At 55.6% G+C, this 14,823-nt stretch overlaps 6 protein-coding genes across 6 annotated transcripts; 4 read left to right on the forward strand and 2 right to left on the reverse strand.

Moving 5' to 3' along the window:
- The first annotated feature begins 1,557 nt into the window (after positions 1-1,557).
- On the forward strand, positions 1,558-2,864 carry DICSQDRAFT_134477 (DER1-domain-containing protein). The gene is made up of 5 exons (XM_007363529.1): positions 1,558-1,790; positions 1,923-1,956; positions 2,017-2,056; positions 2,117-2,207; positions 2,286-2,864. Exons 1-5 carry the CDS (start codon positions 1,641-1,643, stop codon positions 2,709-2,711), a joined length of 741 nt encoding a protein of 246 aa, XP_007363591.1. The 5' UTR covers positions 1,558-1,640; the 3' UTR covers positions 2,712-2,864.
- Positions 2,865-2,996: 132 nt separating this feature from the next.
- Positions 2,997-4,299, forward strand: DICSQDRAFT_153693 (uncharacterized protein). The gene is made up of 5 exons (XM_007363530.1): positions 2,997-3,218; positions 3,339-3,372; positions 3,428-3,470; positions 3,534-3,624; positions 3,695-4,299. Exons 1-5 carry the CDS (start codon positions 3,066-3,068, stop codon positions 4,121-4,123), a joined length of 750 nt encoding a protein of 249 aa, XP_007363592.1. The 5' UTR covers positions 2,997-3,065; the 3' UTR covers positions 4,124-4,299.
- Positions 4,300-4,911: 612 nt separating this feature from the next.
- Positions 4,912-5,958, reverse strand: DICSQDRAFT_134479 (orotate phosphoribosyltransferase). The gene is made up of 2 exons (XM_007363531.1): positions 5,833-5,958; positions 4,912-5,688 (listed from the first exon to the last, which is right to left on the reverse strand). The coding sequence occupies exons 1-2, from the start codon at positions 5,922-5,924 to the stop codon at positions 5,094-5,096; spliced, it is 687 nt and encodes a 228-aa protein (XP_007363593.1). The 5' UTR covers positions 5,925-5,958; the 3' UTR covers positions 4,912-5,093.
- A 537-nt stretch (positions 5,959-6,495) lies between these two features.
- DICSQDRAFT_102012 (uncharacterized protein) lies at positions 6,496-10,795 on the forward strand. Its single transcript, XM_007363532.1, has 10 exons — positions 6,496-6,931; positions 6,990-7,683; positions 7,737-7,907; positions 7,965-9,127; positions 9,185-9,223; positions 9,283-9,343; positions 9,399-9,518; positions 9,582-10,048; positions 10,101-10,125; positions 10,184-10,795. Exons 2-10 carry the CDS (start codon positions 7,071-7,073, stop codon positions 10,558-10,560), a joined length of 3,036 nt encoding a protein of 1,011 aa, XP_007363594.1. The 5' UTR covers positions 6,496-6,931; positions 6,990-7,070; the 3' UTR covers positions 10,561-10,795.
- Positions 10,796-10,971: 176 nt separating this feature from the next.
- On the reverse strand, positions 10,972-12,874 carry DICSQDRAFT_167927 (uncharacterized protein; the record flags this gene model as incomplete). The annotated part of the gene is made up of 5 exons (XM_007363533.1): positions 10,972-11,037; positions 11,095-11,961; positions 12,017-12,212; positions 12,271-12,710; positions 12,767-12,874. The coding sequence occupies 5 exons, from the start codon at positions 12,872-12,874 to the stop codon at positions 10,972-10,974; spliced, it is 1,677 nt and encodes a 558-aa protein (XP_007363595.1).
- A 560-nt stretch (positions 12,875-13,434) lies between these two features.
- Positions 13,435-14,779, forward strand: DICSQDRAFT_54562 (uncharacterized protein; the record flags this gene model as incomplete). The annotated part of the gene is made up of 6 exons (XM_007363534.1): positions 13,435-13,521; positions 13,577-13,672; positions 13,747-13,807; positions 13,872-14,011; positions 14,083-14,588; positions 14,647-14,779. The coding sequence occupies 6 exons, from the start codon at positions 13,435-13,437 to the stop codon at positions 14,777-14,779; spliced, it is 1,023 nt and encodes a 340-aa protein (XP_007363596.1).
- Positions 14,780-14,823: the final 44 nt, after the last annotated feature.

The following is a 14,823-nucleotide window of genomic DNA, read 5'->3' on the forward strand; positions in this document are numbered from 1 at the left end:
CACCAAGTTCGCCTACTACAAAATGGTTAGAGGTTTGCCTAACACAAACAGGGAGGTACTCGAGTGAGACAAGCCATAGACATGGCGAGGATGCTATCTGGCAATGGTGATAGTATAACTTCTAATGCCAACTCTGCTCGACCTAACCTTGACCATCTTCAGTAAGCCAGGACCTTCAGAGGCTCGAACTTCTGCTCACGATGTCTGATACCCAGCTCTCGAACAGACCTACTTCCGTACTCCGGAGATGCTCCCGCTGCTTTGAAGCCCCAGGGGGAACGCAGTTGAAGCGATGCACCGGATGCGCCTTTGCCCTCTATTGCAGCAAGGAGTGCCAGAAGGCTGCTTGGCCAAAACACAAGTGGGACATGGCTGCCATTCTACCAGACTCGAGATAGGGCTCTCCTCGGAAGACCTCGATCGCTGACCCTGCTGCTTGGCCCTGCAAGGATCCCATGCGTCTACCACGTAGGCCATGCCGCGTCGCCGGCCATAGAGGACGCTGCACGCCGCTTTGGCTATAGGAACATCATCGAAATCCGACAAGCGCTGAAGGATTTTGTGGACGCCAATACCTGGGCATTCATAGCATTCTCCAAAGCTCTGGTCATCATCGAACATGGCCTCGCTGAGATCCACAGACACCCGCCGAGACACCTGGAGGTCTCCCTCATGCCCGCCGGAAATCCTCGCACCCGCAGTCCGGCCCACACCTTCATGATGTATAGCCACCGCTGGTTTATGCTCGACGAATTGATGTCGGACGCCGAGGGGTGGGAGGCCAGCGAACCCGAACGAGAACGCATCATCAGACGATATCTACGCAATTCGGATCAGCCCTTCACAGGGCTGCGCGTCATACGCTACCAAATACATGGGATCGATATCTCCATGACATCCTTCTATCCCCGCTTCGAGCCGACAATGCCTCTCCCCGCAGTCCTGCCGTCCAGTACAGAGCTCGTCATTGGTCAGATACTTGCGGACGTTGTCACCCTGACCGAGGGTAGCATCAACACCGACATGGCTTTCGGTCCCCGCCATGATGAAACCTCCAAGATAGCGCTGCCCGGGCGTTTGGTCCGGTTGAACAACGAATGGGTGTGGGAAGCTTCCTTTGCCAGTTGGGACGAAGTCGGAACAGATAGGGAATTGGATTTGCTGCAGGCTTTCACCTCACGGCTCAACTCTGAGCTAGGGATGTCTAATGTCCTAGGCTACATTCAGTGCTTTCAATGGACTCCTGCGATGCTCAGACATATAGTAGCCGAACCCATGATTGTGTATTTCCGTTGTTGATCATAGCTTCGCAACTTCTGACAACTATCACTGGGCAAAGTCGCCAGGAACTTTGGGTGCTAGTTGTTTGTACTACGCAGGAGCACAAAAGCAAACTGGAATGCTCGAGAAGGCACTCGCGACGCGACGTATTTTGAGAGTGCACGTGACCGCGCGGGGCGGGATACGTGTGCAGCGCTTGTGCTGCCACGCGGGGTGAGGTCACTGCAAGTGTTATTTAGGCGTTGCCCCCAGCCTGTTCCGCCACAAGTCTCTCCGTCTACTTTCAGTCGCTTTCGGCAACGCACCGTCCTGTGTATCGCTGTGTATTGTAACTCTTTTAACCTTACTGCCTAGTCAACATGTCCCTCGTCGAGGAGCTTCGCAAAATCCCACCAGTCACCCGCTTCCTTTGCGGGTCCTTGATTTCGGTCACAGTGCCGATGATATTGCAGGTCGTGTCGCCATACAAGTTGTTGTTTGTGAGGGAGTATGTCACCAAGCGGTACGAGGTGAGTGGATTCGTTTTGCTAGATGCTTTGGAGGCACCGTAGCAGGGATCCCACACATACATACGGACCGTTCCGCAACTTGCTCGGGGCGTTCTCTCTCGACAGGATTGCTAACCTCCTGTGTGAACCTAGATATGGCGAGCTTTCACGACCTTCTTCATTGGAGGTACGCCTGCGGACTTCGCGTGACTGCTGCATAAACATAACACGAAAGGCACACCTGCAGGCACTGGGCTCAACTTCATATTCGATATTGCGATGTTCTAGTGCGTACCTCCGTGACCTCCTAGTTAAGCATACTCATGAACCATTGTGCGGCGCTGTAGCCGGAATTCCGATGAGCTAGAGTCAAAACACTTCGCGGGTCGGTCCGCAGACTATGCGTGGCAGGTCTTCCTTGCTAGCCTGAGCATTCTGGTACGTCGATTGACCCAACTCCTCTGGGCGGCAACGAAAGACGTACTCACCATGTCGCGTCGTACGCGAAAATCACAGGGCTTCAACCTTCCCCTCCGCACGTTCGTGCACACTCGCGCGCTCCTGATCGCGCTCACATACGTCTCTTCCATGCTCGCGCCCCCAGGCTCCCAAACGACCTTTTGGGGCTTGATCACGTTCCCCGTGAGGTATCTCCCCTACGTCTTCATTGCCATGGACTTCCTCATGGGCGGCCCGCAAGCCGCCGCCGTGAGCATCTCAGGGGCCGTCGTCGGTCACCTGTGGTGGTGGGGCGTCTGGGACACCGGCGTGCTGAGGAACTTGGCCGCCGCGCCGCGATTCGTGCGTGCTCTCATGGGCGAAGATAGCGATGGGCGGCCTAGGCCCCTTGGAGGGGGTGTACACGTCGTTCCACCGAGAAGAGACGGGCCTGTGCGGCAGGCTGGTCGTGGCTGGGGTTCTGGGCAGAGGTTGGGTTCGTAGAGAACATGATACGGATGGAGATGCGATGAGTCTCCGGACAATGACTTACTGGTACAGAAGCATATGTGTGTAAGTCGCGTTGTATCTCCGCTTGAAGGTCTGACAGATCATGATGTGTAGCTACCGCTGATATTTCAATCTGTACCGATGTAACGTGATCGGAGGGGCAATGTGCGTGTGTACCTTGTTCGCGCAGCTTTGGTCTCGGTTCGCCCACATTCAGCGCTTACAGCCAAGTCATCTGGCGGTTGACGAGCCCCCCTTATTCCTATGCCGTCTTCCCCTCTGTAACGTGCTGAACCTCGCTCTACTCAATTTGCCACCGTCTTAGCGGCTGGAGCCGGACTAATCAACATGAGCACTGTAATGGACGATGTTCGCAAGATTCCCCCAGTGACCCGCTTCTTATGCGGAATGCTGGTGACGATTACACTGTCTATCAAGCTCGAAATGGTGGACTTTGGGAAAGTCGTATTCTTGTTGAAAGAGGGAACCATTGGGGGTCAAGTGAGTTAACCTTTCGCCGTTAATATCTGCGTAGACTTGGCCGCTTTCATTTCCCGGTCTGAGCTCAAAGGCCTGGGTGAGGGTGATGTGGGCAGAGAACTCACAATAATGCCGTCTTAGCTCTGGAGACCATTTACGAGCTTCTTCATTGGATGTGAGGAACAGTTTTCTCCATGCCAGCGAAGCGAACTGAGTGCATCCGTTGCAAGCCATGCAGCCCATCAGCTTCATAATCGAAGTCATCATGCTCTAGTGCGTCCATACCGCCTGTCTTGGAAGCCTAACCCGCGCGCTCAACGCGTCCCGACAACGTAGTCGTAACTCACATGACATCGAGTCGCAACACTACCCCGTCAGCTCGTCCGACTATGCCTGGCAGGTGTTCCTGGTGTGCGTGAACATCCTCGTACGTCGTCATGCACCTCAGTGCGCCGCCTTCCGCGCTCTACCGCCAACTCACCCATGCGCAACAACAGATCCTCAACATCCCCCTCGAAACCTACATCCACGCCCACGCCCTCCTCATGGCGCTCATCTACCTCTCTTGCGCGCTCGCGCCCGCCGGCGCGCAGACGTCCTTCTGGGGGCTCGTCACGTTCCCGATGAAGTACCTCCCGTACGTCTACATCCTCATGGACTACCTTAGCCAGGGACCGCGCGCGGCGGCGGTGAGCGTCTCGGGCGCCGTCGTCGGCCACCTGTGGTGGTGGGGCGTGTTCGACGTGGGCGTGTTCAGGCCGTGGGCCCGCGCGCCGTGGTTCGTGCGCTCGCTGATGGGCGAGGACGGCCGGACGCGGCCCATCGGCGGAGGGGTGTACGTCCAGCCGGCACAGCGGGTCAGGGACAACGCCGCGAAGCCGATGGGTGTCAAGAATTGGGGGTCGGGCCGCAGACTTGGGGATTGAATTCTTGTGGGACAGAGGCGGGGAGTCGGATGGGTCGGTGGTCGTGAGCCGGGTTTTTCGACGTGATTGTTCGGATTGGGTTTCTGACTGTCTGAAGTCTTCTTGGAGACGTTGCTGGTACGACATGAGTTTGCTCTGTTCTGGTCTAGGTGTGCAATGTACGGATTAATGTCGCCATCATTTCTTCGCGGCCCTGGGAAGGCGTCGTCTACAATGTGGTAAGGCTGCGTGCAGAGTACATAATCATGAAACCATTCCAGGGCATCTTGTCGGAACATAGCGGCTGAACGTCGCTGCCACCTTCGGACCCTGAGGCCTCAAGGAGTTGTCACTACTCACACACCTGACTGCTAGAGGTCTGCTGCGCCATGCACGTTTGACAGCCAATGCAGACAGCAGGTTAGGTATGGCCAAAGGCAGAAATCCCGCAATTCCGGAAGCCGTAGGGCGTTGTCGACGGTGGTACCGTTCTGGCCTAGACTCAATCCTAACTTCAAGGGCGAGTGGACGCAGAGCGGGACACGTCGCATTGGCGTACATGCGTTACTTTTGCTATCGGATGGCGGGGAGCGGACCGCGCTCGTTGGGTGAGTCCTACCTTCCCTTGGATCTATCCAAAGTAATAGCTGTGTTGTAGGTCCAATTTACTTTGGTCACAATTTGATGTCTCCGTGATATACGGCAAAGGCATAACTGAGCTGCTGCGGGGATTGGCGGTGGATATGTTCTTGCTGCGAGAGTTAACCTCGCCACGCACGGCAAACCAACACGCGAGGAAGAGGCGTGGGTAAAGGATCCGCGCGTTCCAGCTTCGTGTTAATATACAAGATACCTTCTGCAGAAGCGAGATGACTTCCTCTGTGCCGAAGGTCTTCCGTCTCCTCTCTCTATCGCCTGTGATTCTGTAACCGTCGCCGACGCTTTCAGGTCTCTTCATTCCTCCGAGCCGAGCGCCGCATGCAGACGGCGTTCAAGCCAACGCGTCTTTGGCACCATACTGCTCCCAATAGGCCTGCATCTTCTCCAGCTCCTCTGTGCGTTCGTGTGCTTGCAGCCACGCCATGAGGTGGCGCATCTTGAGGATGGTCGGTACGCGCCCCTTCCCGCCCAGAAGCTCCTCGACCTCGTCGATCATACTGCGTCCCTCCTGCCCAACCTCCTGCCGGTCCAGCAAGAGTACCGCTCCGACAACCTCTCCGCCCTCGCGCTTCACGATGTCGATCGCACCGCGTATCGCCGTGCCCGCAGTGGCGACGTCGTCTAGGACGAGCACGCGCTTGCCCTTGATGGGCGTCCCCACCGTTATCCCGCCCTCTCCGTGATTCTTGGCCTCCTTCCGGTCGTACGCGAACCCCACATCAATCTTGTGGTCACGGTGCAAGAGCAGAGCGGTCCCTGCGGCGAACGGGATGCCCTTGTACGCCGGTCCGAAGAGCACGTCGAACTCCGGGAGGCCAGGCGAGGCCTGGAGCGCGTGAGCGATCGTCGTAGCATACGCGGAACAGAGCGTGTCCAGTATGGGGCCCGAGGCGAGAAGCCCCGCGTTGATGAAGTACGGCGAAGAGCTGATGCAATCGCGCAATATGCACACGCGGGTATTGTTAAGGTATTGGTGAGGTAGAGACGTTGTCGGAAAACGGAGGTGCATGCGAAGTGGAAGGCAAAACTCAGAACTTGTTCAGGAGATCGGCGTAGGGGAGTGGACGGACCGGCCTGACTTGAGAGTGAATGTGCCGAACTTCAAGGCCCCGACGGCCATACTATGCTCGATGAGCTCCGTTTGGTACTTTTCCAGCGACATTGCGATTTCCAGGACCGTACTTAGGGAGAGCGAAGGTAGACGGTGACTAGTAGCTAGTGTAGCGGAGATAAGATATCGGCCTGGGGCAAATCCATGCGCCTGTTTTGGGCTAAGAGACGCCCATGGCTGCAATGGAACCTCGGACTCCTCATTAATGACGACCCCTGTCTCAGCGTGCGGAAACTCTGCACACGTATCCGCTGGTATCGATGTCTTGCGAGGCCACGGGAAGGCTGAGAGGGCTAGTACATGGAGACTGAGACGGCTCCGACAGGGGATAACAGGACTCCGCGCGAGATTTGGGCCGCAGGTATGGAGCAGTGTGAAGTGGAGGCTTAAGTGCCGGGTGGTGCATCCTCTCTCCTCTCAACCTCAGTCTTCTCGAACGCCACGACGTCCAGCGCGGCGAGTAATCTCTATATTTCTGTGTGGACCGTGAACAAGACTGCGCGAAATCACAAACGACCATCGGAGAACTTCGGAGAAGCGCAGTAGTGTTGTACTAGGGCAGGTCAGCGTGAGCGGTCTTAGCCAGTACCAACGACGACTTCAACTATCCTCCCAATTCCAGAAAAGCTTTTGGACTTACTCGGCAAGCGGCCGCGTCGACTGGTTCAAGGCGGAATTGTCGCTTGTGCAAGAGCGACTCCGGAAGAGCTTCGGACTCGAGAACCTGACCGAACAGGTTCTGCTTCCGCTTCTGTTTTGACGAGTCATACGCGCACCTAAACCTCGTCGTGGGGGCAAAGCAGGGTGGGTCCAACCCCTTCCGGATTATCTTGCGTTCCTTGTCTCTTTTTTCGTTCAGAATCCGCCCGGGATCGGACCAGCATCGACGCCTGAAGCGTCCACCCTGACCTCCCCTATTGTAGTTACGGAGCTTCGGATCCTTGACCTCTGCGAGCGTCCCACGCCGACTCTCTTTCGCTCCTTTCCTAGGACATGCTTCCTTGTGGCTCTTGGATATATTGTCGCATTCATACAGTATCCCATGAGGAGTCAATTAGGTACGTCAGGGTGCTTCTGAGCCAGGGACATCTCATGCTCACGTGGAGTTAACTTCAGCCTCAGATATCAAGGTCACCGCCGCGACTTCTACCCGTGCAGTCCCAATCGCTCGCTGTCTACCCCTTCCTCAACGGCATAATGGGTGTCTTCGCTCTCGCTATTCCAGGCATTCTCCTTGGTGAACGCCTGCGCCATCATACTCAGGATCGCGAATACGACCCCGAGAAGGCTGTTCGCCATGATTCGCGTCCCTCCGGAGATCTCGACCGCTCCTCACATGATATCCTCTCGCCAAATACCCCTCACCGTCGCGCCCGTCGTGTATGCTTTGATGCCAAACACCCTACATCTGCCAATGGGCCCGGGCGCTCTACCGTACACCACTCCGATGACCTTCCTAAATCGACTCCCTCGATGTGGCGGAAGGCTAAAGACTATGTTTGGCCGTCCGCTGAACAGCTTGCTGATCTGGACACTTTTGTGCCCAATTACCGGTGGACCCCGATTCTCTCAGGAATTATCATACCCTTCTCTATCCTTCTCGAAATCCCTGGCTTGACGGAGAAGTGGTACATCAAGACGGAGGGCACTCAGATTGTGGCGGTACAGAAGAACCCGATCATCCTGGAAGTCGGACTTGCCATCTCCATGGCCAGTGCGGTTATCGCAAACGTCGCGCTCATCCTCCGCTTCTTAGAGAAGAGGGTTAAAAGTGTTACGCTACTTTGCGTCGCTTTTCTAACACTACACGGTACGTCCCGATTTCCGCATCTCACCATCGATTGCTCATCATGGTCTGTGCAGATGTCATCAACATCATTGTTGTCACCACCTTCGGTGTCGAGCATCGCTTCGACGACGGTTTCACGTATGGCGAAGCTTTCTGGATGACGCTCTGCTCTACTATCGTGTCCAGCGTTACGAATGTCACTTTGATTGTAGACTTCGTGCGTACCCCTGACTTCGCCAAGCGAGGTGAGCTGCTCGCATTCGCACTCGTAATGTTGTCTCACCGTCAATCTTCACTCTTAGGAAGTGGTCTGACGCGTAGACAGCGCTCTCTCGTCATCATCGTCATCATTCTGCTCGTTTACATCGCTTTTTGCGCCTTGCTGAACTCCGTCATCCTGGAGCTCAGCTTCATTAACGGCCTATATTTCACCGTCGTTTCCATCGAAACTATCGGATTCGGCGACATAGTCCCCGAAAGCACTGGTGGAAAGGTTTGGACATGCATCTTCGTCTCCCTCGGCATCCTCCTCATCGGTTTGGCTATCGCGATGTGTCGCGAGACTATCCTGGAAGGCCTCGAGATTGGTTATAGGCGCCGCGTGCGCAAGATGCGCGAACATCGCCGCGAGACCCGTCGGTTTCGCCGGTGGGAGGCACGCTGGAGACGCGCGGTCGAGTTCCGCCTTCGCGAGATGGGCTTGCCTGTCTGGGTTCCTGACAAGCCGAAGGACGAGGGCGCGATCCGCGTCTTTGGCGTGGACACTGGCGTGAAGATGCCTTTCTACAAGCGAGTTGGCACGCATATCAAGCGGACGGCGACGATAACGACGATAGCCTCGGTGGATTCGGTCCTCCGTCGCAACAAGCACCGCAAGATGCATCTGAACGTCGAAGCCCTTAGGAACGTTCAGCTCGAAGAGGCTGCGCTCGAGGCGGGCGTCCCGCTCGAGATGTTCAGCGACCTCGGAGCGCGCCCCGAGCTACAGCGCAGCGAGGCCTTGGGCACGAACGCGATGGAGGCGCAGAAGGCCACGGAGGGTACAGGCGTAGGTCCCACGGTACAGGCTACCTTAGCGGCCGCCACATTCCACGACTCGATCGCAAGTGGGTGGGTCCACAACCCAGAGACGCCGACTCATGCACAGCTCGGACGCATGGCTGCTATGCTCACGAAGTTCTCTTTGGCGGTGTCGGGCCACCATGCGCACCCGCCTGCGCTGCCGCACAGCGAGTATGTACAAGAGGCGAATCTGTTACATCCCCACGCGCCTCCCCCGCATGACCCGTCGGAGGAGGAGCATCGTAGGCCAACACACGGGAACTCGTTTGAGGACATAAGGCGGCATCCTGCAGCAAAGTGGCTCAGGGACTTCACACGGGGTGCCAACCAGCGTTCGACGTGGACGTACGAGAAGCTTAAGGAGGACATGGAACAGGAAGAGAGAAAGGCTTACTGGGCTAAGGTGTGTACCTCGTCTGTATTCGGCACCGTGCGCAAGACCTCATGACCGTTACTTTAGCTCACGATCGCTTGGTCGCTTCTCATCCTCTTTTGGACGGTAAGTCACTATTCCCATCTATCTCCTATATGTGCCTGCGGAGTCTGACAGTCATGCAGATTGGGTCCGGCATCTTCTGTGCCACGGAAGGATGGACATATGGGGAAGCCATGTACTTCTGTGAGCCGCTCGCCATCTCATATCCGATATCATTGAACAATTTCTGTCGGTTTAGGTTTCGTCGCTTTCAGTACGACTGGATATGGTGACTACTCGCCCAAAACTCCGGCTGGTCGCTCCGTATTCGTCGTGTGGGCTCTGTTTGGTGTGGGTACTTTGACGATCCTTATCTCGGGTTAGCACGTTCCGCCCCATCCTTCTTCTCTCCACACGTTATCTCACCCTCCTTTATACCTAGTTTTGCAAGAAGCGGGATCGTATCGTTACAAGAATGCACTCCACTCGCGTGTCTTCGACAACGCTGTCAAGAACTACCGCAAGCGTTTGAAGCAGACCCAGGATTCTAAACGCAATCGGATGAACTCCAAGAATACTGGTGCCGGACCCGGCGGTGTACGGACAGCCGGTCTTCAGCAGCAGAACAAGCCTACTTTCGTACGTCTTCGGGAGGCGGACAAGCAAGCGCGGCGAGCGCTCGAGGCGCTCCCGAATGAGATCATACGCAGCGCTAGAACCTTGCACGACTACATGGAGTTCTTCGTTTCAGGTGTGGATGGGCTCGACACGATTGAGGAGGGTGACGTCGCTTCCGGGACGCCAAACATCCCGCCTGATATGACGAAGCTCCTCGACGAACTCGGAGATATGGAGGGCATCAACCCGAGGCTGAAGGCGGAAATCCTACAGGACGAGGATGCGAGGAAGGTGCGTGAGCGTCGTATCCTGTAGCCTAGTCCTCTGCTGACATTCTCCCCAGACACTGTTTATGCTCAGTCTTGAACGTACGTTTCACACCAGTGCTCTCTCTACTGTCTGACGTTGACCCCGCTCCGCCATTAGGTTCAATGAAGCGACTTGTCGCGCATGCCGAAACGGCGATGTTGGCGTTGTCGGAGCGGGACGCACTCGTCACTGCGACCGGTACGGAGCACGCACATGGCGTTGGCCTTCAGCATTTAGACTGGACGCGGCGGAAGAACAGCGACGGCCGCATTCGCGCTCAATCAGAGCCGCCGTCGGTGACTCCGCGTCGTATCCAGGAGGACATACCTCGGACGGTTTCGGAGGGCTCGTCCATTCTGAATCCTCGAGACAGACTTGGAACTTGTCTCTCCCAGCAAGCTTCCCATACCATGCGCAACAGAGATCGTGCTGCGTCTTCTGCTTCGTCTTCTTCTACAACCACCTCTTCTTATTCCAATCCCATGGCTAGCTGACGCAGAGCATAACCTGTGGGTATCATGCATGCTATCGACATGGACTCAACCATCATCCGTCATCTTCGTTAGTTTCCCCAACGTCTGACATCGCATGACTCGTGCATTTGTACTATATCGCATATAAGGACAGAGAAACATACTACATGGATTCGGGAATTACTTCATGATATGGACATCATTTTCTGTATCATTACGCATGTGAGCTCTAGAGTACGCCTAATTCATAATTACGCCATAAGCCTTGGTGCCATGAATGATCCATCAGAGATTATCTGTTGCGGGGGGCCAGGTATGAGAGGAATGGGACAATCTTTTTCACGAGGCCGTGGGGGAAGGTCCGAGAACGAAGGAGAGGGTATAGAGTCCACCGGAGGAGGGAGAGGGGCAGGAGTCCTCGCGGAGGAAGGGTCACGGAGGAAGAGTAGAGCCGTGCATAGACATGGAGAAGTATTCACATTGCCCTCCGTCAGATTTCTGGAAAGAGTAGCCCATGTCAAGCAATTGACTGAAATAACATAGCCAGTTGCTCACCTTGACCATGATTCCATTCTCCCACAAAGCTGCTTCGATACAAGCTCCATTAGGGAGCTCAGGGACGGCCCTCCTCCGCACTCTATAGGGTAGTCCCGTATCTACAACCCACGTGGTGTCTTCAAACCAGCCGCTCATATCAAGAGAGGTATGGGCGGAGACGACTTCCACAGTCCACTCGGAGGACAGTGTATGCGTCCGAGTTGAGATAGAGATCTCCTCCGTGTCCAAACCGAAGTCGAATAGCACAATTTCCGCAGGCCTGTCTCGACAAGAGGGCGACAGTAGTACGCACCGGCTGCCAAACGTCGAGGGAGTCTCGCATTCCTCATCAAAATGCACAAAGCGGGCATTCTGAGGACCCCAATCGTTCCACATGACTATCGGGACCTCCGGGGTCGTGGTGTCGGCATTCGAGTCACTATCCGAGTCACTATCCGAGCATGCGTAACCCGATCGGTCGACCTCGTAAATGCGTGGGTCGCTGTAGGCCTCTTCGGCTACCGGCGCAGAATGCCTGCGGGCTTCCGCGAGCAAGGCCGCAACGCGGATGGCGAGGATGATGGAACAGCGCTTGTCGGGGGCAACATCCGGTACGCTTCGGATCATATTAATGACGACAATCCCCTTGTCTGGGTCAGTGACGAATGCCCTCCCGGACTCGGGGACGTTGCTGAGCGGATGAGATACCGTTGTCCAGATCTGTAAGGCCGGCTCAATGAAGCGCGGAAGCTCCAAATCACAGGTGTGGACAACGTCGTCTTCTGCGAATCGGAACAGCCGAAGCTCGTACTCTTGCACAAGCAGTAAGGTCCGGTCTCCGATGAAAGTCGCTAGGTCTCCCAACGCATCGAAGCCCTCCAGGGTCTGGGGGAAATCGAGAATGTCAGCTGTGAACATTGAAGATGATGAGGGACCTCACAAAAATGTCCTCCCCTGTCTTCCAGTTCCATACCCGCAGTATCCGGTCCTCATCGGTCCCGGCAAAAACCAGGATCAGATCCTGGTACACTTCGAAGCTGTTGATCTCTCCCAGCGGCCCAATGCCTGCATCAAATATCGAGTGCTGGGCCAGCGGATGAGGTCGCTGAGTGATCATGGTTAAAACATGGATGTCTCTGCAGAAATGGGGCAATTAATGGAGATATTGCTTTAAGTCAAGACACCCGGACTTACGGATAGCGTTGGAGACTGCTAGGGCCAAGGATGACCAGAAGGTCTTGCGATGGATCAAATCGATAGGCCACAAAGCGTGGAAGCTGGTGGCAGCGGATGTTCGCCTTAACTGACCAGCCATCGTGTGGGATAGGATCATGCAAGCTAGAAATTGTCGGTATTTTGGCAAACGTCAGGTCACCCGTAAAATCCTCTATGACGATCCAGCCGCTTTCGAGAATTAGGGGTGGGCTTTGGTGGTTAGGAAGGTGAGTCGATATGGGACTTGGTCCCATGTCGCCCGAGAGTACCTCCCAAGTCTGGTGATACCTGTGCAACATCCTCTTGCACTCATTGAAAGGAACATCAGAATCTTCCACATTCGCGAGAGCAAGAGCTCCCAGCCTCCCCTTGTACATCTTCAGCATCGCCCGTACGATTCTCTGGAACCTGCGACTAAGCTGGACATTGGCAGAGACATGAGGAAGTTATCATGAAAAAGTGCTCAAACACATACCATTTTGCACTTGATCATCTCGGTGTAGGATAACTCGCCCAAGATTTGGTCCCATAACTCAGTGGGGAGCCGGTCAGCGAGGCCGTGGTTTAGAAGCCGTAGTGACATGGCAGTAGTGGTTCACAGTTGAGATCATTTTCAGCAGGAGAAGAATATATATGGCACCTAGAATGTATATGGCACCTAGAATGACAATGACATGTATAATGAAGGAGACGCAATGTCGCCGTTTGACCGATTTGCAAGAAGACCGGTCTCCATAGGCTGGCATTGGCTCGACTTGACGTCCCTGGACAGCGCAATGTTGGCGTTGGTATGATGCCAGCCATATAATAAACAGGGCTAAATCTACGCAAAGATATGACAAAGGCTAGAAGGATACGAGGTTACTGAATGCTGGCGGTCAGAGGTAGGTGTGTAAGATGTTTGTCGGCGCAACCACGACTGCATGTGGCTGTGCAGAGTCGGGCCGGCACGGACGCAATGCACCTCATGGCTACATTCCCACCGGGCCGGCCACAACTCAGCAAGTACCGCGTCATGACCAGCCAGCCCGCTCCATTTGCAGTTGAACAACGGGGATGGTCCCAGCCTTACCATCTCAATCGCCGACATTTACCTCTGCGAAACGCTTGGGAGCCATCACCTCGCATCTTAGTGCGTCAACAATGTCCGATAGTAAACTCAAGGTGGTCGTGTGTCGCGACCTAGGACCGGATGTCATGCCGCTGCTACTCAACAATCCACGGCTAGATGTAAGCTGTTCATTCCCTATTGTGGGGTCTGGGATGCTTATCCGTATGGTACAAGGTGGTTGTGTGGCCACACAATAGTGCTTGTGAGCGTAAATGGCTACTCGAGAACGCGCGAGGTGCCTCTGGAATCCTGGTTATGTTATCGGAGAAGGTACCTTTCGGGGAGCTCCTTCATTAGCACTATTTATGACTCACGAGCCGATCTGCCCCACACAGGTAGATGAGGAACTTCTCAATGCAGCTGGCCCGAAGCTGCGCGTCGTATCGACCATGTCTGTCGGCTACGGTCAGTACGACGGAGTTCCATCCGCTTGACCATCCGACGAACGCTCATGATCAAAAATCTCCAGAACACGCAGACCTCAAGGCCCTGCTGACCCGGGGAGTTCGCTTTGGGTACACCCCGGACGTCCTGACAGACGCCGTCGCGGACCTCTCCGTCATGCTCGCCCTCATGGCAGGGAGGAACACCAAGGAGACCACAGAGGCTGTCCAGACCGGCCAGGTAACAAACTCCCTCCCGATAACGCATGAGAAGCGCTCACACGACCATTCGCTCAGTGGCCCAACTTCGTCTGGTCGCCCTTCGCCTTCTGCGGCCCCCAGCTCTCCTCGACCCCGACGTCGCCCAAGCGCACCGCAGGCTTCATCGGCTTCGGGCGCATCGCTCAAGCGACCTTCGCCCGTCTCGTCCCCTTCGGCTTCCAGCACTGCCTCTACACCGGGAACGCCAAGACCGCGCCCGACCCGGCCGCGGACGCAGCCCTCGCGGCCAAGTACGGCGTGAAGGAGGTAGGGCGCGTCGAGCTCGACGAGCTCGCGCGCGAGAGCGACGCGGTGTTCGTCCTTGCCCCGGGCGGACCTGCGACGTACCACATCGTGGACGAGCAGTTCCTCAGGCAGATGAAGAAGACCGCGGTGCTCGTGAACACGTCGCGAGGGACTCTCGTGGATTCGGACGCGCTTGCAAAGGCACTCCATGAGGGTTGGCTCTACGGCGCTGGGATCGATGTGGTTGAAGGCGAGCCTCAGGTCGGTCTTGACCACCCGCTCATCAAGGCTCCTAGGTGAGTGAATGCGGCTCGGACCATTGAGATTTATGAGCTCATAGGAGATAATCATCAGGTGCGTCGTATTGCCTCATATTGGCAGTGCGACCAACGAAACGCGTTTGGGGATGGCGACTCTGACCGTGAATAATCTCCTCGGTGGTGTCTTTGGAGAAGAGATGCCTGCAGAGCTTGGCACTTCGCGTTGAGCTATCAGTGAGATGTTGATTGAGCGAATCAGAATAATCAGAAT

The sequence above is a fragment of the Dichomitus squalens genome (assembly GCF_000275845.1).
Source record: "Dichomitus squalens LYAD-421 SS1 unplaced genomic scaffold DICSQscaffold_6, whole genome shotgun sequence".
NCBI lineage: Eukaryota > Fungi > Basidiomycota > Agaricomycetes > Polyporales > Polyporaceae > Dichomitus > Dichomitus squalens.